At 40.7% G+C, this 24481-nt stretch overlaps 2 protein-coding genes across 2 annotated transcripts; one reads left to right on the forward strand and one right to left on the reverse strand.

Moving 5' to 3' along the window:
- Positions 1-2968: 2968 nt before the first annotated feature.
- On the reverse strand, positions 2969-4439 carry LOC133035430 (uncharacterized). The gene is made up of 3 exons (XM_061111292.1): positions 4063-4439; positions 3887-3955; positions 2969-3342 (listed from the first exon to the last, which is right to left on the reverse strand). Exons 1-3 carry the CDS (start codon positions 4297-4299, stop codon positions 3280-3282), a joined length of 369 nt encoding a protein of 122 aa, XP_060967275.1. The 5' UTR covers positions 4300-4439; the 3' UTR covers positions 2969-3279.
- A 4285-nt stretch (positions 4440-8724) lies between these two features.
- LOC133035634 (uncharacterized) lies at positions 8725-10770 on the forward strand. Its single transcript, XM_061111673.1, has 2 exons — positions 8725-9782; positions 9877-10770. Exons 1-2 carry the CDS (start codon positions 9027-9029, stop codon positions 10549-10551), a joined length of 1431 nt encoding a protein of 476 aa, XP_060967656.1. The 5' UTR covers positions 8725-9026; the 3' UTR covers positions 10552-10770.
- The last annotated feature ends 13711 nt before the right edge of the window (positions 10771-24481 follow it).

The following is a 24481-nucleotide window of genomic DNA, read 5'->3' on the forward strand; positions in this document are numbered from 1 at the left end:
ACATAGAAAAGGAAGCGTTTCTTAGAGGGTTGAGTCAAAGGGTTTGAGAAGTTGAGACAGCCATTGGAGGAAGTGGTGGTGACTAGGGTTTCAAGGATGAAGATGGCTGTGCGTGAAGATAGAAGAAGAAGAAGAAGAAGAAAGAAAAAGAAAAGAAAATGAAAGAAAAAAAAATATAAAAATAATTTTGTAATTTTAATTTTTTTTTAATTTTTAGAGAAAAAAGAATTTTTTTTTTATTTTGTATTTTTAAAATTATTTTTTTTTATTTTAATTTTAAATACTTATTACGTGGACTAATTAAATTGTGCCACGTGTACAATTTATACATGTAGACATTCCAACCTGGCACTTAACACCCAAAAATAGATGGAAAGGGCTAAGTGCTAACAGAACTTAGGTTTAGGAGATTTTACCACCAAAATTTTAGAATTGGGGGTTAGTTGCAAAAATCTGGCTACTTAAGGAGGTTATGTCGCAAATCACTCTAGTTTCTTTTTAGTTAAGCGTTATTTCAAAACACTAAACCATGAATTCTTAATTGCTATGATGAATGTTGTTCTTTAATTTTTATGATATTAAATTAATTGTATCTATTTTTCTATTTGAATGATATGATTATTATTTTAATTTTGTTTAGATGATCACTAAATTAAGTTTTTCTTTAATCTATTATCATCTTAAAATTATTATTCACTTAATAGTCTAGGATTCTAAGTATTTGTGATGAATTGTAATTTTTTAATATTGTCAAAAGTATTTTTGAATGTGTTGAATAATAGAACCTAGGTTAAATGATTATATGCTTCATTAATTTTTTACCTAGATCAACTTATCTCCATAGAATTTAATGTTTTATCTAAATTAAATAATTCTATCCTTCATAAATTTATTGCTTAGTTAAAAGATTTAATTACCAAGTGCTTCACCTAGATTAATTGTAATAGGAAGATTGAAAAAATTGACTGCTTGAGCATTTTTTTCGGGATTAATAGCTTAATTGAGAAATTGGAATAACATTCATTATTAATAATTAAGGATGATTGTTGATGGTAGAGATTAGGGCTGAACATCTAGACTCGCATATCCGAAAACCCGACCACCCGCCCCGACCCGTTACCGAACAAAGCCGAAAAATTAAAAACCCGTGTGGTCGGGTCGGGTCTAACCCGAAAATACTCAACACGGGTATCAGGTTCGGGTTTTAAAATAATGCATTTATTTAGTCGGGTTTTAACCCGATACCCGAACAGTACACAATTAAATTTAAAAAATATATTTTTTTATATACATTATGTACAGGAATATAAGTCTCTCTCAGAGCTCATAGAGAGACTAGGAAAAGAAATTAGAAGAAGAAGACTCAGAATAGTAGAAAAGTATTTTTCAACTCGGATTTACGCTCGAGAGTGGGTAAACCGAGTTGGGTTTAGTTGAAATGGCTGCTAAGTTGAAATGAATATATGTGTAGGGTTTGTACATGGATAAGTGTATATATACACAGTAAAATAGAAGTCTATTGGGCCGGTACTGGGCCAAAACAAATAAAGAGTAATTCTAATAACTTCTAGTGGTCTTGGAAGCTATATGATTACTTACCATGTGATACTTGAAAGATGCCTTCGTGGTTGGGGAAGTCGTCAGCCAAAAATATATAAATTTATATTATATTTTTTTGTCTCTGTGTACAGTTTATTTTTTATTTTTATTTTTTAGAGATGGGTGGAGTTATTTATTTTATTTGAAGTTTAAACTATTTAAAAAAATTATAAATTAATTCAATAAAGCTCAAAAATGTTAAAAATAGAAAAAAAGATGGTATTTTTAAAAATCAAGTAGTTTTATTTGTACCCAAAAATGAATCAATCGGATTTGGTCTAAAAACCCGAACCCGACCACATTAAACCCGCCAAATCCGACCAGAAACCCGCCATACCCGACCACCCAAAATTCGGGTTTGGTTACACATTTTAAACACCCGAAACTCGAGACCCGAACCCGACCACCCGAAAACCCGACCCGTGTGCAGCCCTACTAGAGATTAACCTTTAACTATTTCTCAAAATAGTACTCAGTGGGATAGAGCTGTACTTGCTTTTATATGGAGATAATTAGAAGTTTTGAATAAGCAATTAATTAAGGGATTTTTTCTATAATAAATTAAAAAGGGAAGCAATTTACATTTATAACCTAAAAAGGAAAAATAAACATAAATAGAAAACAAAACTTTCTATTTACAAAAATACCAGCCAGTCACAAAAAACGGAGGAGAGACCTCCTTCTTCGTGACCCAGCCAAGAAACCCCAAACAACCAAATCTCCACCATTTTTTTTTTTCAAAAACCAAGGAAATCAGATCTGAACAAGATGTAGATCTCAACGAAAAACTAATCAAAATTCGAAAAATCCATATAAGAAAAAAAAAAAGTATTCAACCTCCATTACTGTACAAAAAATGCAAAAACAACCTACAATCAAAAACCCAACGAGTTCAAAGGAGAGGAATCGAAGAGAAGGACATTGAGAAATCATTGAAACTCACCCATAATCGAATCAAAGAAAGAATTGAAGGTAATACAATTTCTTCATGAACCTCTTCCTATTTTTTTATTCTACATAATTGAGAATGTGTTATAAATTGAGGAAAATAGGACAAAATTGAAATAATCAGGAAATTTTATAAACCTGAACAAAAAAACAACAACAAATTGCATAAAAAAAAATATTAATGCATATAATTAAATGCTACAGGATTTGAATCTGTAAACAGTTGTTTATAAGTTGTTTTCTAGTAAAATAATTGTAGTTTGGGATCTCCAAACAAGAAATGTTGAATTTATCCTTATTAACTAACGTATGCTTCAAAATAGTTGTTTAATAGTTGATTTCACAGATAAAAATATGATGATCGCAGCATATGACAACAACAAAGCACAGGAAGATTTGCAGCAACACAAAACAACCCAGGAACAACTTCCAAGCAACAACTATTTGCACACACAATTCAAGATGATACATTTTTTCTAGAGACAGGGACTGTGACATCAGAGACAACCATCCAACAACCAAAAAACAACACAAAAAAAACTACAGGAGTAAATGAATATTTTGACTACGCAAAGCTTGTGGCTGCAGAAATGGTACAACAGCTTGAAAACAACCAGGAAGAAGAAAAAGAAGTCGACAACACAAAAATGATTATCATCACTGACAAATGACATGAAACAATAGAAAAGGGAAAAACAGAAATGTACTATAAAAAACACAAAAAAAGACACCTTAGAAGGATTTTTTTTTGGGTAAGTCAAAGTCTTCATACTTTTCTGAGCTCTTAGCATGGACCTGAAAGAGGGAAAACAAAAAAAAAAAATATAAGCAACAAATTTGAACAACTAAATAAATACATTGCAAGTAACAACTAAAATGCAAAACAAAAAATAAGCAACCAGGAAAAAACCAAAAAATAACATTTAAAAAACAACTCCAATATGCTCATCCTAAAAAATGAGCAACTTCAAAGCAATATATTAACAACAATATGCAGAAAATAAAATTAAAATAGTAATTGTCAACTAAGAAATTAAATTAAACAACCTAAAAATAACTGAAAACAAACAGTTAAACAAATGTTCATAACAAGGCCATAAGTTACTGGAAAACTAATAATGCTATAAACTGTTTAATAGCACAAAAAAAAAAAACCAAAAAACACTAAAGAACAATACAAAAACAACATCAACAAAAAAGACATAAAAGAAATACAAAAAAAAAATGAGACAAAACATAAAATCGTCATTATAAACAGGTAAAACATTGACAAAAAGAAAACAAAGGGTGATTAAAAATTTTAAACTTAAGATAATGAGAAAATTCAAGGTAACAATACCTTGGATTTAACTTTAGGCTTCACTTCCCCATCATGCACTTCATCCTCAAAATCAAAATAAGATATAACCTAAAACAAGAAGGGGGAAAATTTTAAAACACAAAACATCATATGAGAAAACACGACAACCAGAAAAAAACTAAACAAAAATTGAAAAACAACATAACCCAACTTACATCCTTGGCAGATTTCGAAGATTTTGCTCTCTTTGTCTTACGAGACTCAATTTTATTTGGAATAGGTCTTTTCTTAGAACCAGATGGCTCTGCAACATCACTCATTCCTTTCTTCGCAATGCGCTTCAAACTCATCTTAGGATCAACTTTAGATGAATTTGTAGGAGGTTTCTTAGAAATTTTAGAAATTTTTTTAGCTGGGGAAGGTAACTTCGAACTCGACTTAGTGGTGGCCATTTATAGAAGAAGAGAAGACAATATGTGGGAGGAACAACTTACAGAGCTTATGGAAGATAATGGAGATAGTGACATAGATGAGAGGTTTAAAAATCGTGGGTTAGGGCTTTGGACGGGATGATCGTGGGTTGTGGTATTGAAGAACCAAGGAAAGAGAAACAGAAAATAAAAAGAAAAAAAGAAAAAAAAAAGAAAGGAGGAGTTATGGAAGTGGTGGAGTGTAAGAAGAGAGAAAACCATGACATAAGCATGGGGATAGGTATATTTGTAATTATGAAACTTTTGAAAATGTAAAATTGAAAAATAAAACTTGTATAAAAGTTTAAATAACCCAGCATTGACAAAAAAGTAAAAAAAGGACAAAAAAAGACACCAAGTGTAAAAATCTCATTAATTAAACAAGCACAACATGTAATAATATCTGGAAAGTAGGTTAAGATATTTCTATTTTAAAATAAAATATTTAAAAAATATCTTAACTTGAATTTAAATATAGGTTGTTAGAAAATATTTGAAAAATATTTAAAATCTAACAAACCCTAAAATATCTTAAATTCAAATATCTAACTAATTTTCAAATATCTAGTTTATTAAATAATTTAAATTAATTAAATAACTAATAATATAATATAATATATTAATTTAAAAATAAAGATATTTCTAATATTATATTTTAAATCTTATAATTTAATAAATTAAATTTAACAAAATAAACAATTTAAAAATAAGCTTTTTATAGTTAGGATATTATCAACTTTATTTAAAATAAATAAAATAAAATATCCTAATTTGAAAATTTTATGGTGAGAAAACCCTAAAATATCTATTCAAACAAAACTAACCAATTATTCAAAATTGCATGTCATTTTAACAAAAAAATATAAATTTTATCAAGATAAATATCATAATAAGATAAAATATAAAATAATTAACATTTATCTAATCTATAATTTGTTAGACATTTATATGTATAAACTGAAATATATGTATGTATATATAAAAATGCGGAATAAATAAATATATACACTATATAACTTAAGGATCGAAATACCTCCAGCCATTGAATCTTGAGCTTCAAACCCACATAAGCTTTGATATGCAAAGGAAACTAGTTGATGTGGGTAATCGGGCTTCCTCGCTCTCTCAACTCTCTTTAGATGGAATTTGCTGTTATGAACAGAATGAGTGAGGAGCTCCGGGACCGAGACCCTATATTTATAGGTGAGATACTCCATCAGTATCTGTTGACCGAGGTTTTCGGCAACTATTAAAATATGATTATAATGAAGAGCTGTAAGAAAGTGAGATGGAGATTTTTTACGTGGTTGGGGCGTTAATGAGCCTTAGTCCACGAGCCTCTGTTATTAATGGATGTATTTAATACAGATTCTACACTTGAGAGAATGTCTTTCTCTTAAATACAGAGAATGTTCTTGGTGAGTATTTTCTCTTCTTGCTCTTTTGCAAACCAAGATTCTCGACCCCATTAAATGAGCTTTGAGGGGGTATTTATAGTGTTTTGGTGGGGTAATCCCTAGGATTGTTCTTACACATGTATCTGTAAGTATCCATAAAGTTGGGCATTTCCAATGAATATACCATGGATGATGCATGGTCAAATCCCTAGGTGCTGTAGGGCTTTTATGAAGAATGTCCTTTCTGCCTTGTGATTGACGTGACTCTTCGCAGGGTAGCCGTCGCTAGACTTAAATGATCATTACTGTAGCGCTGCTGTTTGGGGGTTGTGCCGTCAGACTTTATTGCGTGTTACAGTCTCAACACGCTTCCTCCCATGCAGCATTAAATGCGACTTGATTGCTCGGGAGAGACCTGACATATCCCGGAGAGCCTTCACACTACACTAGCTTCCTGGAGTACCTTGTACTCCGGGTGCCTCCTCCGGGACCCATGCTAACAGCGCTTCCTTGTGGCGCACAAAGACTTAGTAAATGTTTACAAGTTATCTGATCCACGTGTCCCCTCTCGACTGGTCCACGTATTTTGGGCGAATTCTGGAGCAACATTTACCCCCCAAGCCTTGTTTACTTAGTAAAAATAAACCAAGGCTTGTTCAAGTGTCTCCGGCCGACTCCTCGTTTCCTTAGCTCAAGCCTCGAGCGCGTGGGGGCAAATTAAATGATGTCATTTAATGCAGCGATTTGCTTTTTACAGGAATGTCTCCAGCCGCCTCCTCGGTCTTCTGATACGAACTCGGGGCGCGTGGAGGTGCGTCTGATAATGGCATTAAATGCGGCGATTCGCTTTTGCAGAGGTCGATTCGTTTCACGCCCCATGATTGATGCGGCACATTAATGGTGTCAGACGGATACTCAAACGTTTCCACCGCCTCAATGGTAGATTGATCTGATCCGTTGATTTTCGGGAATTCGAATCGTGCGTCTCCCCCACCGTGCGATTGGTAGGTGACGACGCCTGTTCCTCATGCGTTTTTGCCTATAAAAGCCACCACCTTTCCTTCATTTCGGTTACTTTCCATTCCTTGCCATTTCTGCTCGAATTTTCCAGAGAGAAAATTCCTCAAAGTAGCACGAACTGTCTTAATACTTAGACACTTCATTCAGTTTTCCAGTGTTTGACTTCGCCAGTTCTCCTCAACTTTCACTCAACCACATTCAGTACCCCCAGTTCAACGATCTACTGTAAGTTTCTTGCATCCTTAGATAATAACATGCTTATATTTACTTCGTTCGTTTTCTGGGTTTGTACTTAGAGGCTTTTGGGTGTGTGAGTGTTTAAGTTCTTCGGGTTCTGCTTTATGTTTACTGCGTTAGTTGTAGAATCACCATTATCATGCCCCTGTTGTAGTCATACAGCTTTGTTTGAAGAGTGCCATGTGTTCTTCGTTTAACAGTTGCTTAGGGCATAGGATGGCTTTTCTCTTTTCTTTTTCTTTTTACAAAACCACTTTCTGCGATTTCACTGCACCCGACACTTGTTTAGGGATTCTCTCCAGAGTTTCTCATGTGACACGTGTCCGGAGGGGGCCTCTTTCCAGCGGTTAGGGGACCCCCACTCCCTTTTTCTTGATTTAGGGTTTGGTATGGGACCTAACTGTTGGACTTTTCTTTTTCCCTTTTTGCTTTTCTCAGAACACAAAATGTCTGCTTCTGGCTCAAAATCTTCGAAGAAGAAAGGGAAAGGTATGGCCACGCTGGAAGAGGTTTCTCTAGGACCCGTTGCCCAGGAGGGGTATAAATCCCGTGCAACTGGTTGGGAAGCGGCCGAGCTTCGATCAACCCTGACTTGTCCTCACCAGCTGGAGAACATTATTAATGTGGCTGGGATCAAACCCTCCACCTCAGGGACCTTTCACCGACCTCCTCGTGACTCGGAGACGCCTAATCATAACTATGACGGCTTCGGGGCTTGGAGTCAGACCCATTTGATGACCGGTGCCATGCGCCCGCTCCAAGATTACTTTGTTAATTTTCTTGTATTTGTCGGCCTTGCGCCATACCAACTTATTCCTCAAGCTTACCGCCTGCTCTCAGGCTTATTTATTTTTTACACCGCCCGTGGCTGGGGGTCTCCTAGCCCAGCGGAAATTTTATATTTTTATGAACTTGTATCCGTCCCCAAGAAAGGGGACAAACTTAAGGATGGTTTTTATGGGTTCCGGATCCACCCTGCTAACGAGGGGGTGGTTCCGTATAATAGGCAGACTCACGTTAAGGAGTACCGCCACCGCTTTTTCTTTTCTTCCGGGTTCAGGGCCGTGGACCACCCGGAGCTTCTCACGGAGTGGGTGCGGATCCCACCTTACCAGCGGACGCTTCCCACTCAGGCTTTCCTTCGTAGGGCCCAAGCCTTCGCCTCCTACGACCATGCCGATCTTGACGTCGGGGGCCTAGTCACCACGGAGAATTGCAGAAAGGCCAAACTTATCCTTTCTCATCAATCCGTGGATGACTCCAACCTCTCGCGGGTCATTTGCCCCAATGTGAGGGCGCCGGTTGCGGAGAAGGCCTTCCGGGACGAGCTCATTGCCACGGCAGAGAAGAAGTATCAAGATTATCTCTACCGGAAGGCCCAGGAGAAAGCGTACTCTAAGCCCCAGGCTGCCTCGGGGAGAGGACTTCGCGTGGGGAGTCCGGTGGAGCGAAGGAGCCAAGCCATTGCTGGGAAGTCCGAAGCTAAATTTTTTGACAAGATACTTCAAGAAGAGATTGGGGATCGTTCTGCCAGGCGGCCCCTTCGTATTGAAGATTCTTCCGAGAAGCAAACTTCCCGGCCACAGCCTTCGGCCCCCGAACCAAACTCGGGTGCTCCCGGTGCTAGCACCTCCGGTGCCGGTGGTAAGTCTCCCTTGATAATTCGCTATGTTCCTTCTGTTGATGAATACGCCAGTCATAGGCCCGTAGGGTTCGACGAGCGTCTTCGTAGATTTAAGATGCCGTCGACCCGGTGGGGGGATCATTTGAAGGAGTTTTACTTTTCGAACTTAGGAGATTACCTAGGTCGGTCCCGGATGGGCTCCGGCCCTCCGGAACCTATTCCCTTAGGTCCATCAGCTTACATAACGTCCAGCTGGTTTCGGCCCTCGGACAGTTATCTCGGAGATGACGCCGCCAGCATTAAAGTACAGGACTTTGCTAGGGCCGAATTAGGAAGTTCGGGTAGGAGTAGCTTATTTGCTGTATCTTGTATAAGCGGTTCCTTGCGGACTTCTAACACTTGCTTATTTTTTTTTTGAAACAGATATCTCCATGGATGCCATCCTGGAACAGCTTGCCGGGGTTCATACTCCCGTGGCTCCTCCGGCCTTCACCTCTTCTCCCCCAGCCCCTTCCTTGAAGGTTTCTTCCAGCGCTCCCCCCGACACTATTGACTTAGTGGATGACGAGGAGGTGCTTCCGGGAGAAGGCCAAGGGAAAGGGTGGGACTTCTCGGAGGAAGCCGTTGAGGGCGCAGGAGAGCCTCAAGCCCTTCCGGAGGTAGCAGAGGAGGACGAGGAGGAGCCTGAAGTGGCTCTGATTCGCAAGCGTAAGGGCAAGATGGTTGCCCAGGATGAGCCGAAGAGGCCTCAGAGAGCCGACACTCCTGCCCATGGTCTAGACGGCGGGGTCTCCCCGATGGAGGAAAATCCTGCTCCCCCCCACATCGAGCTTACCCCGATTCCGGGGGACGAGGTGAGGCAGGAGCTTCGCATAGCCAAACACAACTATGCTATGGATGAGTACTCCCGGGGGTATGCCGAAGTGGAGGCCCTTAGGAGGATTCTGCGAGCTGAGGTTGAGGCGAGCATCAACCACCCGGAATACCAGGATCCGTGGAACCTTAATCTGGACCCCTTAACGGACTGGTTCCGTCCCCTCCTAGGGCCTACCTTGGCTCCCTTTGCCGCGGAGATGACCGGCGAGTTCGCTTCTCAGCTTACACGCTGCGCGCCCAAGCGGTTTGCCACTTGTGCTTCCCTGAACTCCATCTTCCAGGTCCAGGACCTCAGCCATTCTCTCACGGTGGTAAGTACTTTGCAATTTTTGCGTTTCCTTTTTGTTGTTTGTATTTTGTTTTCTTCCTTTGAGAAATTTTTCCTTATACTTCGTTACGGTTCAGCTTGCTGCTGAGGCTGGCCGCCTCTCCAGGAACATCATAAATCATGGCTTCACTCTGTCCGACTTTGGGGACATGAATGACGTCAGGAAGGTCCTCCAAGACCTCACAGCGGAGAGGCAGATCTACCAGGAGGCTGCTGAGCGCCAGGAGGCAGCGGCCAAGGCCAAGGAAGAGGAGGCCAAACGGAGGGAGGCTCAGGCGGAGGCCATGATCCGGGACGAGGCTCAGCGGAGAGACAGGATGGAGGCCCAGCATCAGGAGGAACTAAGGGCTCAAACCGGGGCTGCTGAGAAAGCCAGGCGAGATCTCCGGGAGGCCAGGGAGGCTTTGGATGAAATGGTCGCCAAGGTGAGATCTCTAGAGGAGACTCACCAGTCGGACATTGAATCCAAGGCCGCTCTAGCTGCGGAGTTGAAGGAGCTTAGGGATTTCAAAGAACAGTCCACCAAAAAGGCCAAGAGGGCCGAGCTCCTTTCTCCTGTTTCCTGCGCCCGGTGCCCGAAGCGCTTTGATGATGGTGTCTATATGGTTTGGGCCACCAATGATCAAAGTATCAAGCTTACTTTTTATCCCAAACCCGAGGAGATGATTGCCAGATTTCGGGAAAAGAAGAAGAAGCTTGATGCTGCGCTTGAGGCACGGATTGGACCTCGTCTTCCTCCGCGGGCTGACTGAGCTGCCGTATTATTGACCCAGATTCTACCCGTTTCTTTTATAACTCTTTTTTTTTTTGTTTGTACATATTTGCTGCTACCTTAGAACAATTTACATATAGGCGGCAGCTTTCATTTGAAGGGGAGACAATTATATTTTAAGGCCTGTCCCCGGGCCATTTATATGTATATGACCTGCCCTTTGGGCCAGGATATTTTTTATGCGATCTTTATTCGTCACACTTATATATTTTAACCTGTCCTTTGGCTCAGGGTTTTTATACTTATGCTTTTTATTTTTGTGCATACTTTTTGACCTGCCCTTTGGGTCAGGATATTTTACTTAGTTTGTTTTTGTTTGTCCGTGCGGTATACCCTAGTACCCCCCTGAGTGGCATAGAAACTTTGTTTTTAAGGCACTCAGTTTTATTTAATATAGAGGAGGTATACATTTGGACGATACAAACCCTTTGAACAAAATCTAAGTTTAATTCGCTACTGGTAATATTTTCTGAGGTGATCGGCGTTCCAGGCTCTTGGGACGGTGGTTCCGTCCATTCTTTTTAGTTTGTAAGTGCCGGAACCGATTTCGTCCTCGATCTCATATGGTCCTTCCCAATTTGGTCCAAGTACCCCCACTCCGGGTTCTTGGGTGGCTGGAAAAACCCTTCTTAGGACCATATCCCCAATAGCGAATTTTCTGTTTTTAACCTTGGAGTTAAAATACTTGGTCACCTTCTTTTGATAAGCAGCCATCCGTATTTGAGACTCATCCCGGAGTTCTTCGACTTGATCCAAAGCCTCTTGGAGCAGTGCCTGATTGGTGGCCGGATCATAAGTCGTCCTCTTGTGGGATGGGAATAATGTTTCCACCGGGACCATTGCTTCACAACCGTACGCCATTGAGAACGGCGAGTGACCGGTTGTGGTTCTGGGGGTCGTCCGGTAGGCCCACAATACCCTTGGCAATTCTTCAGGGCAGTTATTTTTACAGGCCAGCAGCTTCTTTTTCAAGGTGACCTTTAGGATTTTATTGATCGCTTCCGCCCGGCCGTTTGTTTGAGGCCGGCTACCGCGAGAAGCTTTTTACCACTCCGTGTCGGTTGCAAAAGTCGGTAAATTCCTCGCAATCAAATTGCTTTCCATTGTCCGAGACTATTTTGTGAGGCAAGCCGTATCGACACACTATGTTTTTGATAACAAAGTCCAATGCCTTCTTAGCAGTTATTGTCTTCATAGGCTCAGCCTCTGTCCACTTGGTGAAGTAGTCCACTGCTACTATTGCATACTTTACCCCTCCTTTTCCCGTAGGTAGAGACCCGATGAGATCTATTCCCCAGACCGCGAAGGGCCAGGGGCTGGTCATCAAGGTGATCTCGTTTGGAGGAGCTCTCGGTATGTTCGCGTACCTTTGGCACGAGTCACACTTTTGGACATAGTCTATACAATCTTTTTTCATTGTTGGCCAGAAGTACCCTTGCCTCAATATTTTCTTTGAGAGGCTGGGTCCTCCCGTATGATCTCCACAGAACCCTTCATGGACCTCTAGCATGATTTGTCTAGCTTCAGGGTCCGATACACACCTTAAATAAGGCATGCTGAGTCCTCTCCGGTAGAGAATGTGGTCCATCATTACATAACGATGAGCTTGATACTGAATCTTTCGAGACAGTGCCCTCTCTTGGGGCAACTCACCTGTGGTTATGTACTTTATGATGGGGACCATCCAGCTGGGTTCTTGCCCAACCGTTTGTGTGGTCTCTTTTATTTTGATGCTTGGCGCTGCCAAGCGTTCCACTGGTACTACCCCCAGTTCTTCGATTTCACTGTCCGAGGCTAACTTAGCCAGACAGTCCGCATGAGCATTCTTCTCTCGGGGGATTCTTTCTACTTTGTAGTCCGTGAACTCGTGGAGCAGTTCTCGGACTATTGCTACGTACGCGGCCATTCGTTCGCCGCGAGTTTGGTATTCTCCGGAAACTTGGTTTACGACCAGCTGAGAATCACTGTAGACTTCCACTCTCTTGGCTCCTACAGCTTTAGCCAATTTTAGCCCTGCTATCAGGGCCTCATATTCGGCTTCATTATTCGAAGCTGTGAAGTTGAATCGGAGTGCCGCCTGGAGTCGCAATCCAGTAGGTGATATCATAGCCACTCCGGCTCCTGAACCGTTCTCATTAGAAGCTCCGTCCATAAATACTTTCCAAGTGGGGATTGGTGGTTCCGGTGTATTGGCTGTTGCCTCGGCTTCATTGCATTCGGTGATGAAGTCTGCCAAGGCTTGGCCTTTTATAGAAATCTGGGGCACGTAATGTAAGTCGAACTGACTCAGCTCCATCGCCCACTTGAGGAGTCTTCCGGATGCTTCAGGCTTCTGGAGAACTTGCCGGAGCGGATGATTGGTCAAGATTCTGATCGGATGGGCTTGGAAGTATGGTCTCAACTTCCTTGATGCCATCAGGAGGCAGAATACTAATTTTTCAATGACTGGGTACCTTGTCTCGACCCCTACCATGCGCTTACTAACATAGTACACGGGGTGCTGCATTTTTTCTTCCTCCCGGACCAGTGCAGCGCTGACCGCATGCTCGGAGACGGCCAAGTAAAGGAACAAGTCTTCTCCAAGGACGGGTTTTGATAGGATAGGAGGTTTGGCCATGTGGTCTTTTAACCTTTTGAATGCCTCCTCGCATTCATCCGACCATTCGAACTTTTGGCATTTCTTCAGTATGTTGAAGAAGGGTATGCACTTGTCCGTGGATCGTGAGATAAAGCGGCTCACTGCGGCTACCTTTCCGGTCAAGCTCTGCACGTCCTTATGTTTCTTGGGGGATGGCATGTCCAGGAGAGCTTGGATTTTCTCCGGGTTCGCTTCGATCCCCCTTTGGCTGACTATGAAGCCCAGGAATTTTCCCGACTTGACCCCGAAGGTGCATTTTTTCGGATTGAGCTTCATGCCATATCTCCGGACGACTTCGAAACATTCTTCTAAGTCGCTTGCATGGCTGTTGCATGCTTTGGATTTGACGAGCATGTCGTCTACATATACCTCCATGTTTCGTCCCAGGAGGCTTTTAAACATCCGGTTAACCATTCTTTGATAGGTTGCTCCGGCGTTTTTCAGTCCGAAAGGCATGACTAGGTAACAGTATACCCCCTTATCGGTCCTGAAGCTAGTGCACTCCTGGTCTGCCGTATGCATTTTTATTTGGTTGTACCCAGCATAGGCATCCATGAAAGACCTCAGCTTAAATCCGGACGTGGCGTCTACCATCTGGTCGATCCTGGGCAGCGGAAAGCAGTCCTTTGGGCAGGCTTTGTTTAGATCTGTGAAATCTATACAAACCCGCCAAGTCCCGTTCGGCTTGGGCACCAGGACCGGATTGGCCAGCCATTCCGGATAATACACGTCGCGGATCATGCCATTGGACAAAAGTTTGTCCACCTCTTTCTCTAAGGCCTCGGCTTTCACCGAGTCGAGCGGGCGTCTCTTTTGCTGTACAGGGGGCATGTCCGGGTTGACATTGAGTACATGGGTGATGACATGAGGGCTGATGCCGGTCATGTCTTCTTGGCGCCATGCAAAGATGTCGATGGCGCCCTTCAGTGTTTTTATTATTTTATATTTTTCCTCCGGATCCAGGCTCTTCCCTATCCGAAGTACTTTGGTGGAGTCGTCGTCGCACACTGGTATTTCTTCGACGTCCTCCATTGGTTCCACGACCCTTTCGGACCCTATGCGAGGATCCAACTCATCCTCTTCAGCCTTCTCTTTCTCAGGGGGCCCCCGGACCATGAGGACTGGTAAGTGGGTGGCAACATTGTAACATTGCCTGGCCTCTCCCTGATTTCCCCTCACCGTTCCGACTCCGGCTTCCTGGGTAGGGAATTTTAGGCATAGATGTCGGATTGAAGTAATTGCACCAAAGTCGACGAGGGCCGGTCGACCTAGGATTGCGTTGTAGCTGTTGGACAGTCTACCACCACGAAGGTGCAATACTTAAATGTGCTCTGGGGGGTATCCGGGCATAGGGTAACTGGGAGCCTGACTTTTCCCATCGGGATTAGCGTCGTCCCGTTAAACCCTGTGAGCTGTGATCCACTAGGCGAGAGGTCCTGGTCGGTCAACCCTATCGCAGTGAAGGCTTCTTTGAAGAGCAAGTTCACGGAACTCCCATTGTCAATCAGGACCCTAGCCAACACCTTATTTGCGATGGGGGTCTCTATGACCAGCGGGTCGTGGTGAGGAAAACGCACCGTCTTGGCGTCTTCTTTCGTGAACGTTATGGGCTGGTCCATTAGCCGAGGCCTTTGAGCCGGGAGTTGAGTAACCTCCCACACCTCACTGTGTCTTGTGGCCTCGGCATATCTTTTTCGCTCCTTGCGAGTGTTTCCTCCGATATGGGGACCTCCGGAGATCATGGCTACCCGTCCATTAGGCCGGGGCGGTAGTCCGGGGATATGCTGGGTGTCACCTGCGGGAGCAGCTGGAGGCAATACTCCTGCTGTACCCCCTGGCGTTCCCGGAGGCATACCCCCGGCCACCTACCCTGGATTAAGGTGGGGCAACCTATTTTTGATCCACTCATAGAGGTGGCCCAAACGGATCAAATTTTCAATCTCGTCTTTGAGATTTTTACACTCATTGGTGCTATGACCAATGTCGTTGTGGTACTCGCATCTTTTACTCGGATCTCTCCGGGAGCTATCTTTGTACAACGGCTGGGGCCTCCGGTAGTGCGTATTTTGCCTAGTGGCAAAATATACACGTTCCTGAGAGTCCGTGAGCTCTGTGTACTGAGTATATTGGGGTGTGTACCCCTTCTTTTGGCGCTTCTCTCCCGTTCGGGTGCTGCCCTTGGAGGACCTTTTGCTCCTCGACCCCTGGGTAGGGCCTGTTAAGCTAGCAGTCGGGGCAGCCTGTGAAGGAGTTCGTCCATTCACCCCGGACGGGTTGCCGTAATGGGAAGATGCCGGTGCCAAAGCTTGACCCTGGCTGTATCCGGGAGTAGCGGAGAACTGTATGCCACTTACTGGTGGAGTTGCGGTCGGGACAGTACCCGAGGGCAACACTCCTGGCATGTATCCTGTTATCCCGGTGGGATAGTAGCCTCCGTAAGCCACGATCTGGGCTTCTTCGAGGTTAATATATTTTTGGACTCGCTTCTGGAAGTCCTGAAGGCTAGCAGCGCCTTCTTGCTGCAACTCGTTCCAGAAGGGAGTCCCAGTGCGGATTCCTGCTTGGAGAAGCGCAAGCTGTTGTCCGTCGTCGACCTTCTTGGTCTTCGAGGCTTCCTCTCGGAACCTCTTGATGTAATTCTTCAAGGTCTCGGTGGGCGGGCTTGATGTTGGTCAAGGCACTAACCTCCAAGTTGACCTTCCCGGCCGACAAATTGTCTCCGGAAGTTGGTTTGGAGTTTGTTCCAAAGAACCCACCGATCCTGGTTCCAGTTTTTTGAACCATTCCTCTGCTGATCCGCTCAGAGTGAGGGGGAAGCACAAGCATTTGGCGTCATTGCTGACCCGCATGACTGTCATGACACGGTTGAACCGTGACAAGCGATCACTGGGGTCGGAGTTCCCAGTATATGCCGCCATTTCGGGCATCTTGAAGTTTTTAGGGAGCTCCGCCTCCAGGATATGTTTGGCACAAGGTTCCTGATCTTCACTGTCCGAGTCGGAGTCGTCTCCCTTCTGCCTCCGGGAGACTCGAGCAATATCTTTTCGAAGTATGGCAAGTTCCGCCATAATCCCTTCGTTTACAATACCCGAGGAGACCACGGGCCTGTATCTTTTTTGGTCAAGGTGATCCCGGAGGTCACCTTGATTCCCATTGATTTGATTCCTCAGATCAATGGGAGGACATCTCTGTCCTCTTCTTCCTCTACCCCCTGGTTCCTGGTGCACGGAAACGCTTTTCCGGTCCCCTCGATCCTGAGGGCCAAGACTCCCTCTTTGGGGCTTGCCCCTCTGCGGACCTTTCCCTTTTGGGAAATCTGAGCGGACCCTTCGCGGATCCTGCACCTTTTTCTTTCGCCCAGGGGTAGAAGTAGGGTTTTTTGTTTGGTTCTCCTCAGCAGGGTGCCTTATAGGGCTAGGTTCCCTAGGTCTTTGTTGCTGGGAGTTAGGCGAAGACGTCGCTGGCTCCCCGTCGAGCCCAGCTGCCATCGCCTTGGGATGCACGTGAATACCAGCTGCCTCCATGGCTTTCTGCATGGCTAGCATCACTTCCTGCATTTTTTGATTTTGCACTTTCTGAGCTTCGATCTCAGTTTCATGATCGATAGCTTTTTGTCTAAGGAGCACCAAGTCCGAGTAGCTTCCTCCGTCATAGGCATACTCGTCGAGGTGTTCCTCGTAGTTCTCGTCGGGAACTATTTCTTCTTCTTCTTCCTCGGACTCCTCTGCTGCCCTTGAGGCTACATCTTCCTCATTGGGATCTTGAGCGTCTTCTAGAGGGCGAGGATGACGTGTAGCTCTTGTCTCCACCATTGTTGTGAAGTTAAATGCTTGTTATGTAGCAGCTTTCCTCAGCTCTCAATGAAAGCACCAAAATGTTGACCGAGGTTTTCGGCAACTATTAAAATATGATTATAATGAAGAGCTGTAAGAAAGTGAGATGGAGATTTTTTACGTGGTTGGGGCGTTAATGAGCCTTAGTCCACGAGCCTCTGTTATTAATGGATGTATTTAATACAGATTCTACACTTGAGAGAATGTCTTTCTCTTAAATACAGAGAATGTTCTTGGTGAGTATTTTCTCTTCTTGCTCTTTTGCAAACCAAGATTCTCGACCCCATTAAATGAGCTTTGAGGGGGTATTTATAGTGTTTTGGTGGGGTAATCCCTAGGATTGTTCTTACACATGTATCTGTAAGTATCCATAAAGTTGGGCATTTCCAATGAATATACCATGGATGATGCATGGTCAAATCCCTAGGTGCTGTAGGGCTTTTATGAAGAATGTCCTTTCTGCCTTGTGATTGACGTGACTCTTCGCAGGGTAGCCGTCGCTAGACTTAAATGATCATTACTGTAGCGCTGCTGTTTGGGGGTTGTGCCGTCAGACTTTATTGCGTGTTACAGTCTCAACACGCTTCCTCCCATGCAGCATTAAATGCGACTTGATTGCTCGGGAGAGACCTGACATATCCCGGAGAGCCTTCACACTACACTAGCTTCCTGGAGTACCTTGTACTCCGGGTGCCTCCTCCGGGACCCATGCTAACAGCGCTTCCTTGTGGCGCACAAAGACTTAGTAAATGTTTACAAGTTATCTGATCCACGTGTCCCCTCTCGACTGGTCCACGTATTTTGGGCGAATTCTGGAGCAACAGTATCTATGCCACATTAATTGTCAGAATATTTTGACAATTAATTCAGGAAATCAAATCAGGTAATGAATATAGAAATCTGACTATATATAGAATATTACGTAATTGATTCTGTCCAGATTCAATGAATATAAAATATTCATTTATCAGAATCAATAATATTATTTTATTTCCTTAATTAGAAATATTCTAATATTCTCCCACTTGGTCAGCATTTAAACTAAAACATTCAAACCCAAACGTTCCTCATTATATAATAAACATACGAATCATAGCGACATGTCCTCATTATAAGTCGAGTATTATCTTCCATGTATTACGATATATTTATTATATAACAATGTACTTTATGTGGCAATGTACTTAAGCGAATAAACCCTAACCCTTATGTTTATTCAGGTCCTCTTACGATAATTTTCTCAGATGAAATTAAGGTGCACATAAATATGAGAAAATATCGAAATGAGAGTTTCATTGAATAATTTTTGGTTGTACAAATATAAAAAACTGCATATAGGTTAACTGAATCCCATATTTACTTCATGATCCTTGAATTTGTGTTACGGCATGCCTTTAGTCAAGGATATGCGATCACCCAATTCAATTTGCGTTATTAATGACCACGTATCACGCCTTTTTATGGCTAAATACTTAATGTCGATATGCTAGCTTCGACCAGTACTCTTATAGTTATTAGCCATAAATATTGTAGCTGAATTTATCGCAAAATTTTCTTAATGGCCTAATGAAACTGTAATTCTGAACTCTAGGCCTACTATGAAACTCTATAATACATCATACGAGATGTATCCTCAAAACAATAAATGAATTTGACTTCTATAGTGGAAATAACAATCAAGATTCTCTACAATATAACTTACTGGTAATCTTAAGGATGTAATAAAATATTGACTTACGTGAATCAATATAACCAGTGAAGTGCGTTAGAATCTAATTGGTTAACTATATTTCCAGATGGTCAATTCATCTTAACAAAATATGTATGAATATAATTTTAGTATCTTAAAGACACCTCATCACTTTGTATGAAGAATAAAGTGGTCTTAACTTTAGTTATTCTGATACTACTTAACGATCCTGAAACAAATATAATGCAAAGTCTTATTCAGACTCATAGGCATACATTAGGCTTCTAAATAGAAGCAAATGAATGTTCTTAATTTATTCTCACTTCATATCATTTTTCAGATGTTGGTTTGAGTTGAATTTATCACACTTAAAGATAAAAGTTATATCAGATGAATAATACATAATTTTATTTAATCAGAGATGTTGTGGCTACTCTCTAATTAATTAAAATTATATATGTTATTTATATGCATTATCTCAAAATAATAATTTGAGATATGAATTATTTCAACTTATATAGAAAACTTTTATCATCATTTGCAAGTAACATATTGTTTACGTATAAAACAAACATTACTCCCACTAACCTTCTGGTATATAATTATTTTCATAATTCTCTTTTCAAATCTAAAGGAAAAGATAATGAAAATACCAATTTGTGAGATGTTTGTTTTAATCTATAGGTAGACATCTTAAGCTTGCATATGTTCACCACTATTAGAGGAAAAATTTTATGGCAGTCTGTATACCTTCTCCTCTAGTTCACTATTTGGAATTGATTAATAAATTGAAACGAGCAACAAATGCCAAGGTCTATAATAGAATCATTTATAAAAACAAGTGAGAATGTAAATCTCCTTTGTTATTGATTCTTATTTCAAAATGAACTTCTTAGCAATGAATATTCTCTTATATCTTTATGTTTCTCAATGTTGCCTAATGAATATTATTGGTGAAAAAACTTATGCTTAATTAATGTTCTCCACCCCATTAGGCAACTTTACTAAAGATAAATTTTATTGCTCTTTAAGATATTCATTTCTTCATTCATGGCATGTTGTACTACAACTTCAATTCTTTATCATCCTATAATTTAATTTGTGTCTCAAATTAATGTTGTAGTTGAACTCTTATTGTACAAAATGTAATCACTAGAAAACATTGATCTTACTGTTCTAATAAGTCATCTTAAGGATGGACCAACAAACTCTTAAAAGAGCAAATGGTTCAATATGCATGTTATTTTAGAAATTGTTAGCAATTACTAAATAACATAACTTATTAGAATTTTATCAATGACTTGTAGATTATTAATGATTAGTTATGAATTCTCAATAACCAGTAATCTTAAGGGTTGTTGTGAATCATAATTAGTCTAACACTTGAGGTGAAAGTTTGAGAAAATATGAATGATCTTTCTCAGAAACTAGGTTCCTAGATTGATCACTCCCACTGATCAAGTCAATTCTTAATTCCACAGTTCTAGTGTTGTGAGATGGATAATAAAATATGTAACCCTTAAACCTTATAGCTTTTCAAATGAAATATGCTCATATATGGTTTTGGGCCCAGATCTTTTCTTTGACAATTTTACTCTAACTATATATGGGTATTTATAAAATGTGTACATGTCATCAAGTCGGTTTTTAACCTTATCACAACTCAAAATATGTTTTAGAAACAACTTTGGTTAGAACACGATTCGATATGTACACCCCATTGAAGAGTATCAATAGAGAAAGATTTAGGAAAGTTTGGAGTTTGCTATGTAAGCTCCACCCCATGTCCAAAAATGCTTAGTTTCTTAAATTTGTCACACACTATGATTTAGGTGTACCAGGCATATGTATTGGGCAATGAACTCATGCTTTTAAAGAAACTTTGCAAATGGACTGGGAGTTTATCCATACTCATGAATTTTAATGTAGTATCCTCCATTTTATAATTGATCTCACTATCTTAATATGCAAAATGCACTATTTCTCTACTTAAGATTTAAATGTCTTTGAAACATATAAATCTATACTTTTGTAGAAAAATAATTTATGTGAGTAATCGTTAAAAATGAGATGCAAAATTTGAGTCCATGTCTTCAAAATTAATTGACTTGTATGATTTCTAATATGATAACATTCTAATATGCACCGATTTTAACTTGTTGGAATACATATTCTTAATGAATTTCACACAAGTTCTAAATAAAGTTAGTAAAATCAGTGTAATGAATATCCCCACCATTTACTAACATTTATTCTATTATTGGATATATGTTCCATAATTTTTGGTGCTATAATATAGAAGAATTCTTATTAACAACACAATTTTTATTGTCAGATTGAACTTACATATCTTTATGAGTGACATCATTTTGTAGTAAAGACCTTTAAATGTGTCTAAATCAAGTTTCAATAGAATCTTGGAACATAAAGGTCTTTGCCAATTTTAAAACAAAGTCACTACTATATTGCTTGTTCCTTAAACTTCTAAATGTGAGAACTTATCTTGTCTGTGGATAAGATTTGCTCACAGTTACTGACTTTCTCAGGTTTATTTGTAAACCTTGCAAGAAATTATGAATGTGGAATAACAATCTAAAATAATTCACTGTGTGTTAATAATAACATTAACTATATTAGAATGTATTCATACACAATAAATTAAAATTTATTGGTGATAATAAAGTGTGATTTATTTTTCTTAATTATACAGTAAAAACTGTACATTTTGGATGAAGTTATCAGAATAAATTTTGGAAATTTCTACTGGTATAGAAGAAATTTATGAATAGTGATGTAATAAAATTACAGCTACAGCGCTTTTTCAATAATTGTGCAATCTTTGCTAATCAAAGAAATTTTTCGAAAAACGTGTCAAATTAAAACTTTTGCATTAAATACTAAACTTTGTAATTTAATAAAATATTTACAAGTGCCGGGATCCCGATTTTTAAAACTTTACAAACTTTACTTTTCAAGCATACAATCCAAAATATACAGATTTACAGGTCGCACAGCGACTTTCAAAATACAACTCCCAGATGTCCCGAGACCGAACACTCCAGGTCGCGCTGCCTGACATGTACAATCTCACCCGAGCTCAGGTTCACTCCTGTTCAGCCTTCGCCTTTCCTTTACCTACACATGGAAGCAGAAACTGTGAGTCAACAGACTCAGTAAGAAATGCATATAACATATCATATAATTTCCGACCTGTAAATAGGCTCCCATACACCTATTTACAGAGCTTAACAGATGAGTATGAACGTTCTAACTGGGACACGACCATGTACCATGTACCACATACACTCATTATACCTTTGTATTAGTGTAGGTAAGGTATGACCGCACCTTGAGTACTATCTAGTGTTGTACCACATACACCTTGTACCTTCCCGTACAAGTGCTGGTAACACTATGATGTACTTCCAAACATCACACACCTTACCAATGCACTCCGTACCACAACCGTACAAGTGTTGGTAGTGTATGAATCACAATAAATAAGCATGTATACATATTAACACATACATACATTCAGATAATCACATCATACATTATACACAGTTCTTACCTGTTTTCCGAATTCAAGTGTCTTTGGCCGACCGAACGGAATTTACGTGCTAGATGGATGCCCTAATCACATTTTGAAACCGGGTAAGTCACATGATTAAAACCCTAATCCCGGGAAACCCAAAACCAAAACCCTAGGTTCTGCTATACTCTAAAGGGGTTATTCTAACTCTGGAAATGGGGAAACACCCAACCGAGGCACTGAAATGGACAAAAATTGAGAAAATGAAGTGTTCGGGATTCCTGCCAAAACCGGCTAGCCGGTTTTTGTGGCATTGCAAACCGGCTAGCCGGTTTGCACCAGTAATCCCAAATCACTTCATTCCTTGCTCAATTTTCCACCAAATGTTACCAAACTTTCCAGAGTACCTATTCAATGCATAAACAATAAAACCCAGCCAGTATTTCACAGAAAAACAAACCAAATCAATTTATGCCATTAAAGCTCAAAGCTTTGAACTTTAAACCTAAAATTGCATAAAACCAACAACACCCACTAACACCAGCAGCTAGGACTTAGAATCAACTCAACTAAACCCTAAAATTCGAATTCTAAATATAAGAAAACCTAACAGCCACTAAGCCTAGAAATTTCACATTCAACCAACCATAAAATTCAAGAACTAGAGAGGAATAAGACTAGGGCTTACCTTAGCTTCAATACCCTTGAATCTCTACTGAATTCCCAGCAAAAGAAGCAAAGAACTCCCCTGGTTTCTCCTTGGTTGGTGCAGCTCGAAGGGAAAGAGAGAAAGAGAAGGAATTCTCAAATTTTGGTTTTCTTTCTTTTCTTTTTTTTTTTAATTAAATAAATGATTAACTTAACTCACTTTGGCTGAAAAAGAATGCTAGGTGTCAACTAAAGGGACAGCCACCTATTCCCCTTAATAGCAAAAGACTAAAATGCCCTTTAGACTTAAAACTAGGGTATTTTTGAAACTAGGGGTAAAATGGTCAAATTCCATAACCCCGCTCAATCCCGATAATTTATTTTCTCTAAAATATTTCCCACTATGAAATAAGGTTCTAAACTTACCCATGTGATCAATCTAGCCATCCATCGCATTTTTCGTTGTCGCCGAGCAAAAATTACAAAAATAACATATTACACATATAAGCTAGATAATACCCCTAGAGTTTAATAAAATCTCCGGAATTGAGAAATTATAACTCTAATATTTATTTCTAAATATTGGGGTCCACAAATAAATTAATTCACAAATAATAATAAAATAATAAAAATTAGTGCTAATTGCCTTTACTAATCCATATACTAGACCGGTCATTACAATTATCCCCCCGTTAATAGGATTTCGTCCCCGAAATCTAACCTGAATAGCTCTGGATGCTGAGTTCTCATATCCGACTCCAACTCCCAGGTGGCTTCTTCCACCTTACTATTCTTCCAGAGCACCTTAACCAGTGCAATAGTCTTGTTCCGAAGAACTTTTTCTTTTCTATCTAAAATCTGAACAGGTTGCTCTTCATAGGATAAATCTGGTTGAAGTTCAAGGGCTTCATAACTCAAGACATGAGTCGGGTCTGACACGTATTTCCTTAACATAGAAATGTGAAATACGTCATGAACAGCCGATAATGCTGGTGGTAAGGCTAGCCGATACGCTACCTGCCCGACCTTCTCAAGTATCTGAAATGGCCCAATGAACCTAGGGCTTAACTTACCCTTCTTCCCGAAGCGTCTAATACCCTTCATTGGTGAAACCCGCAGGAAAACATGTTCCCCTGCCTGGAATGTAACATCTCTGCGCTTCGGATCAGCATAACTTTTCTGCCTGCTTTGAGAAGCAAGCATTCGAGCCTTGATCTTATCAATAGCTTCATTGGTTTTCTGCACTAATTCTGGACCCAGGTACTTCCTTTCTCCTGTCTCGTCCCAATGAATAGGAGAACGACATTTTCTACCATATAACATCTCATAGGGAGCCATCCCTATTGTACTTTGGTAGCTGTTGTTGTAGGAGAATTCAATTAAAGGCAAGTACTTACTCCATGAACCCTCAAAGTCCATGACACAGGCTCGCAATAGGTCTTCTAAAATCTGGATAGTTCTTTACGATCGACCATCGGTCCGAGGGTGAAAGGCTGTACTAAACTTTAACTTGGTACCCATAGCCTTCTGAAGACTCACCCAAAACTTCGATGTGAACTTTGGATCCCT

This window comes from Cannabis sativa, chromosome 3 (assembly GCF_029168945.1).
Source record: "Cannabis sativa cultivar Pink pepper isolate KNU-18-1 chromosome 3, ASM2916894v1, whole genome shotgun sequence".
Classification (NCBI taxonomy): domain Eukaryota; kingdom Viridiplantae; phylum Streptophyta; class Magnoliopsida; order Rosales; family Cannabaceae; genus Cannabis; species Cannabis sativa.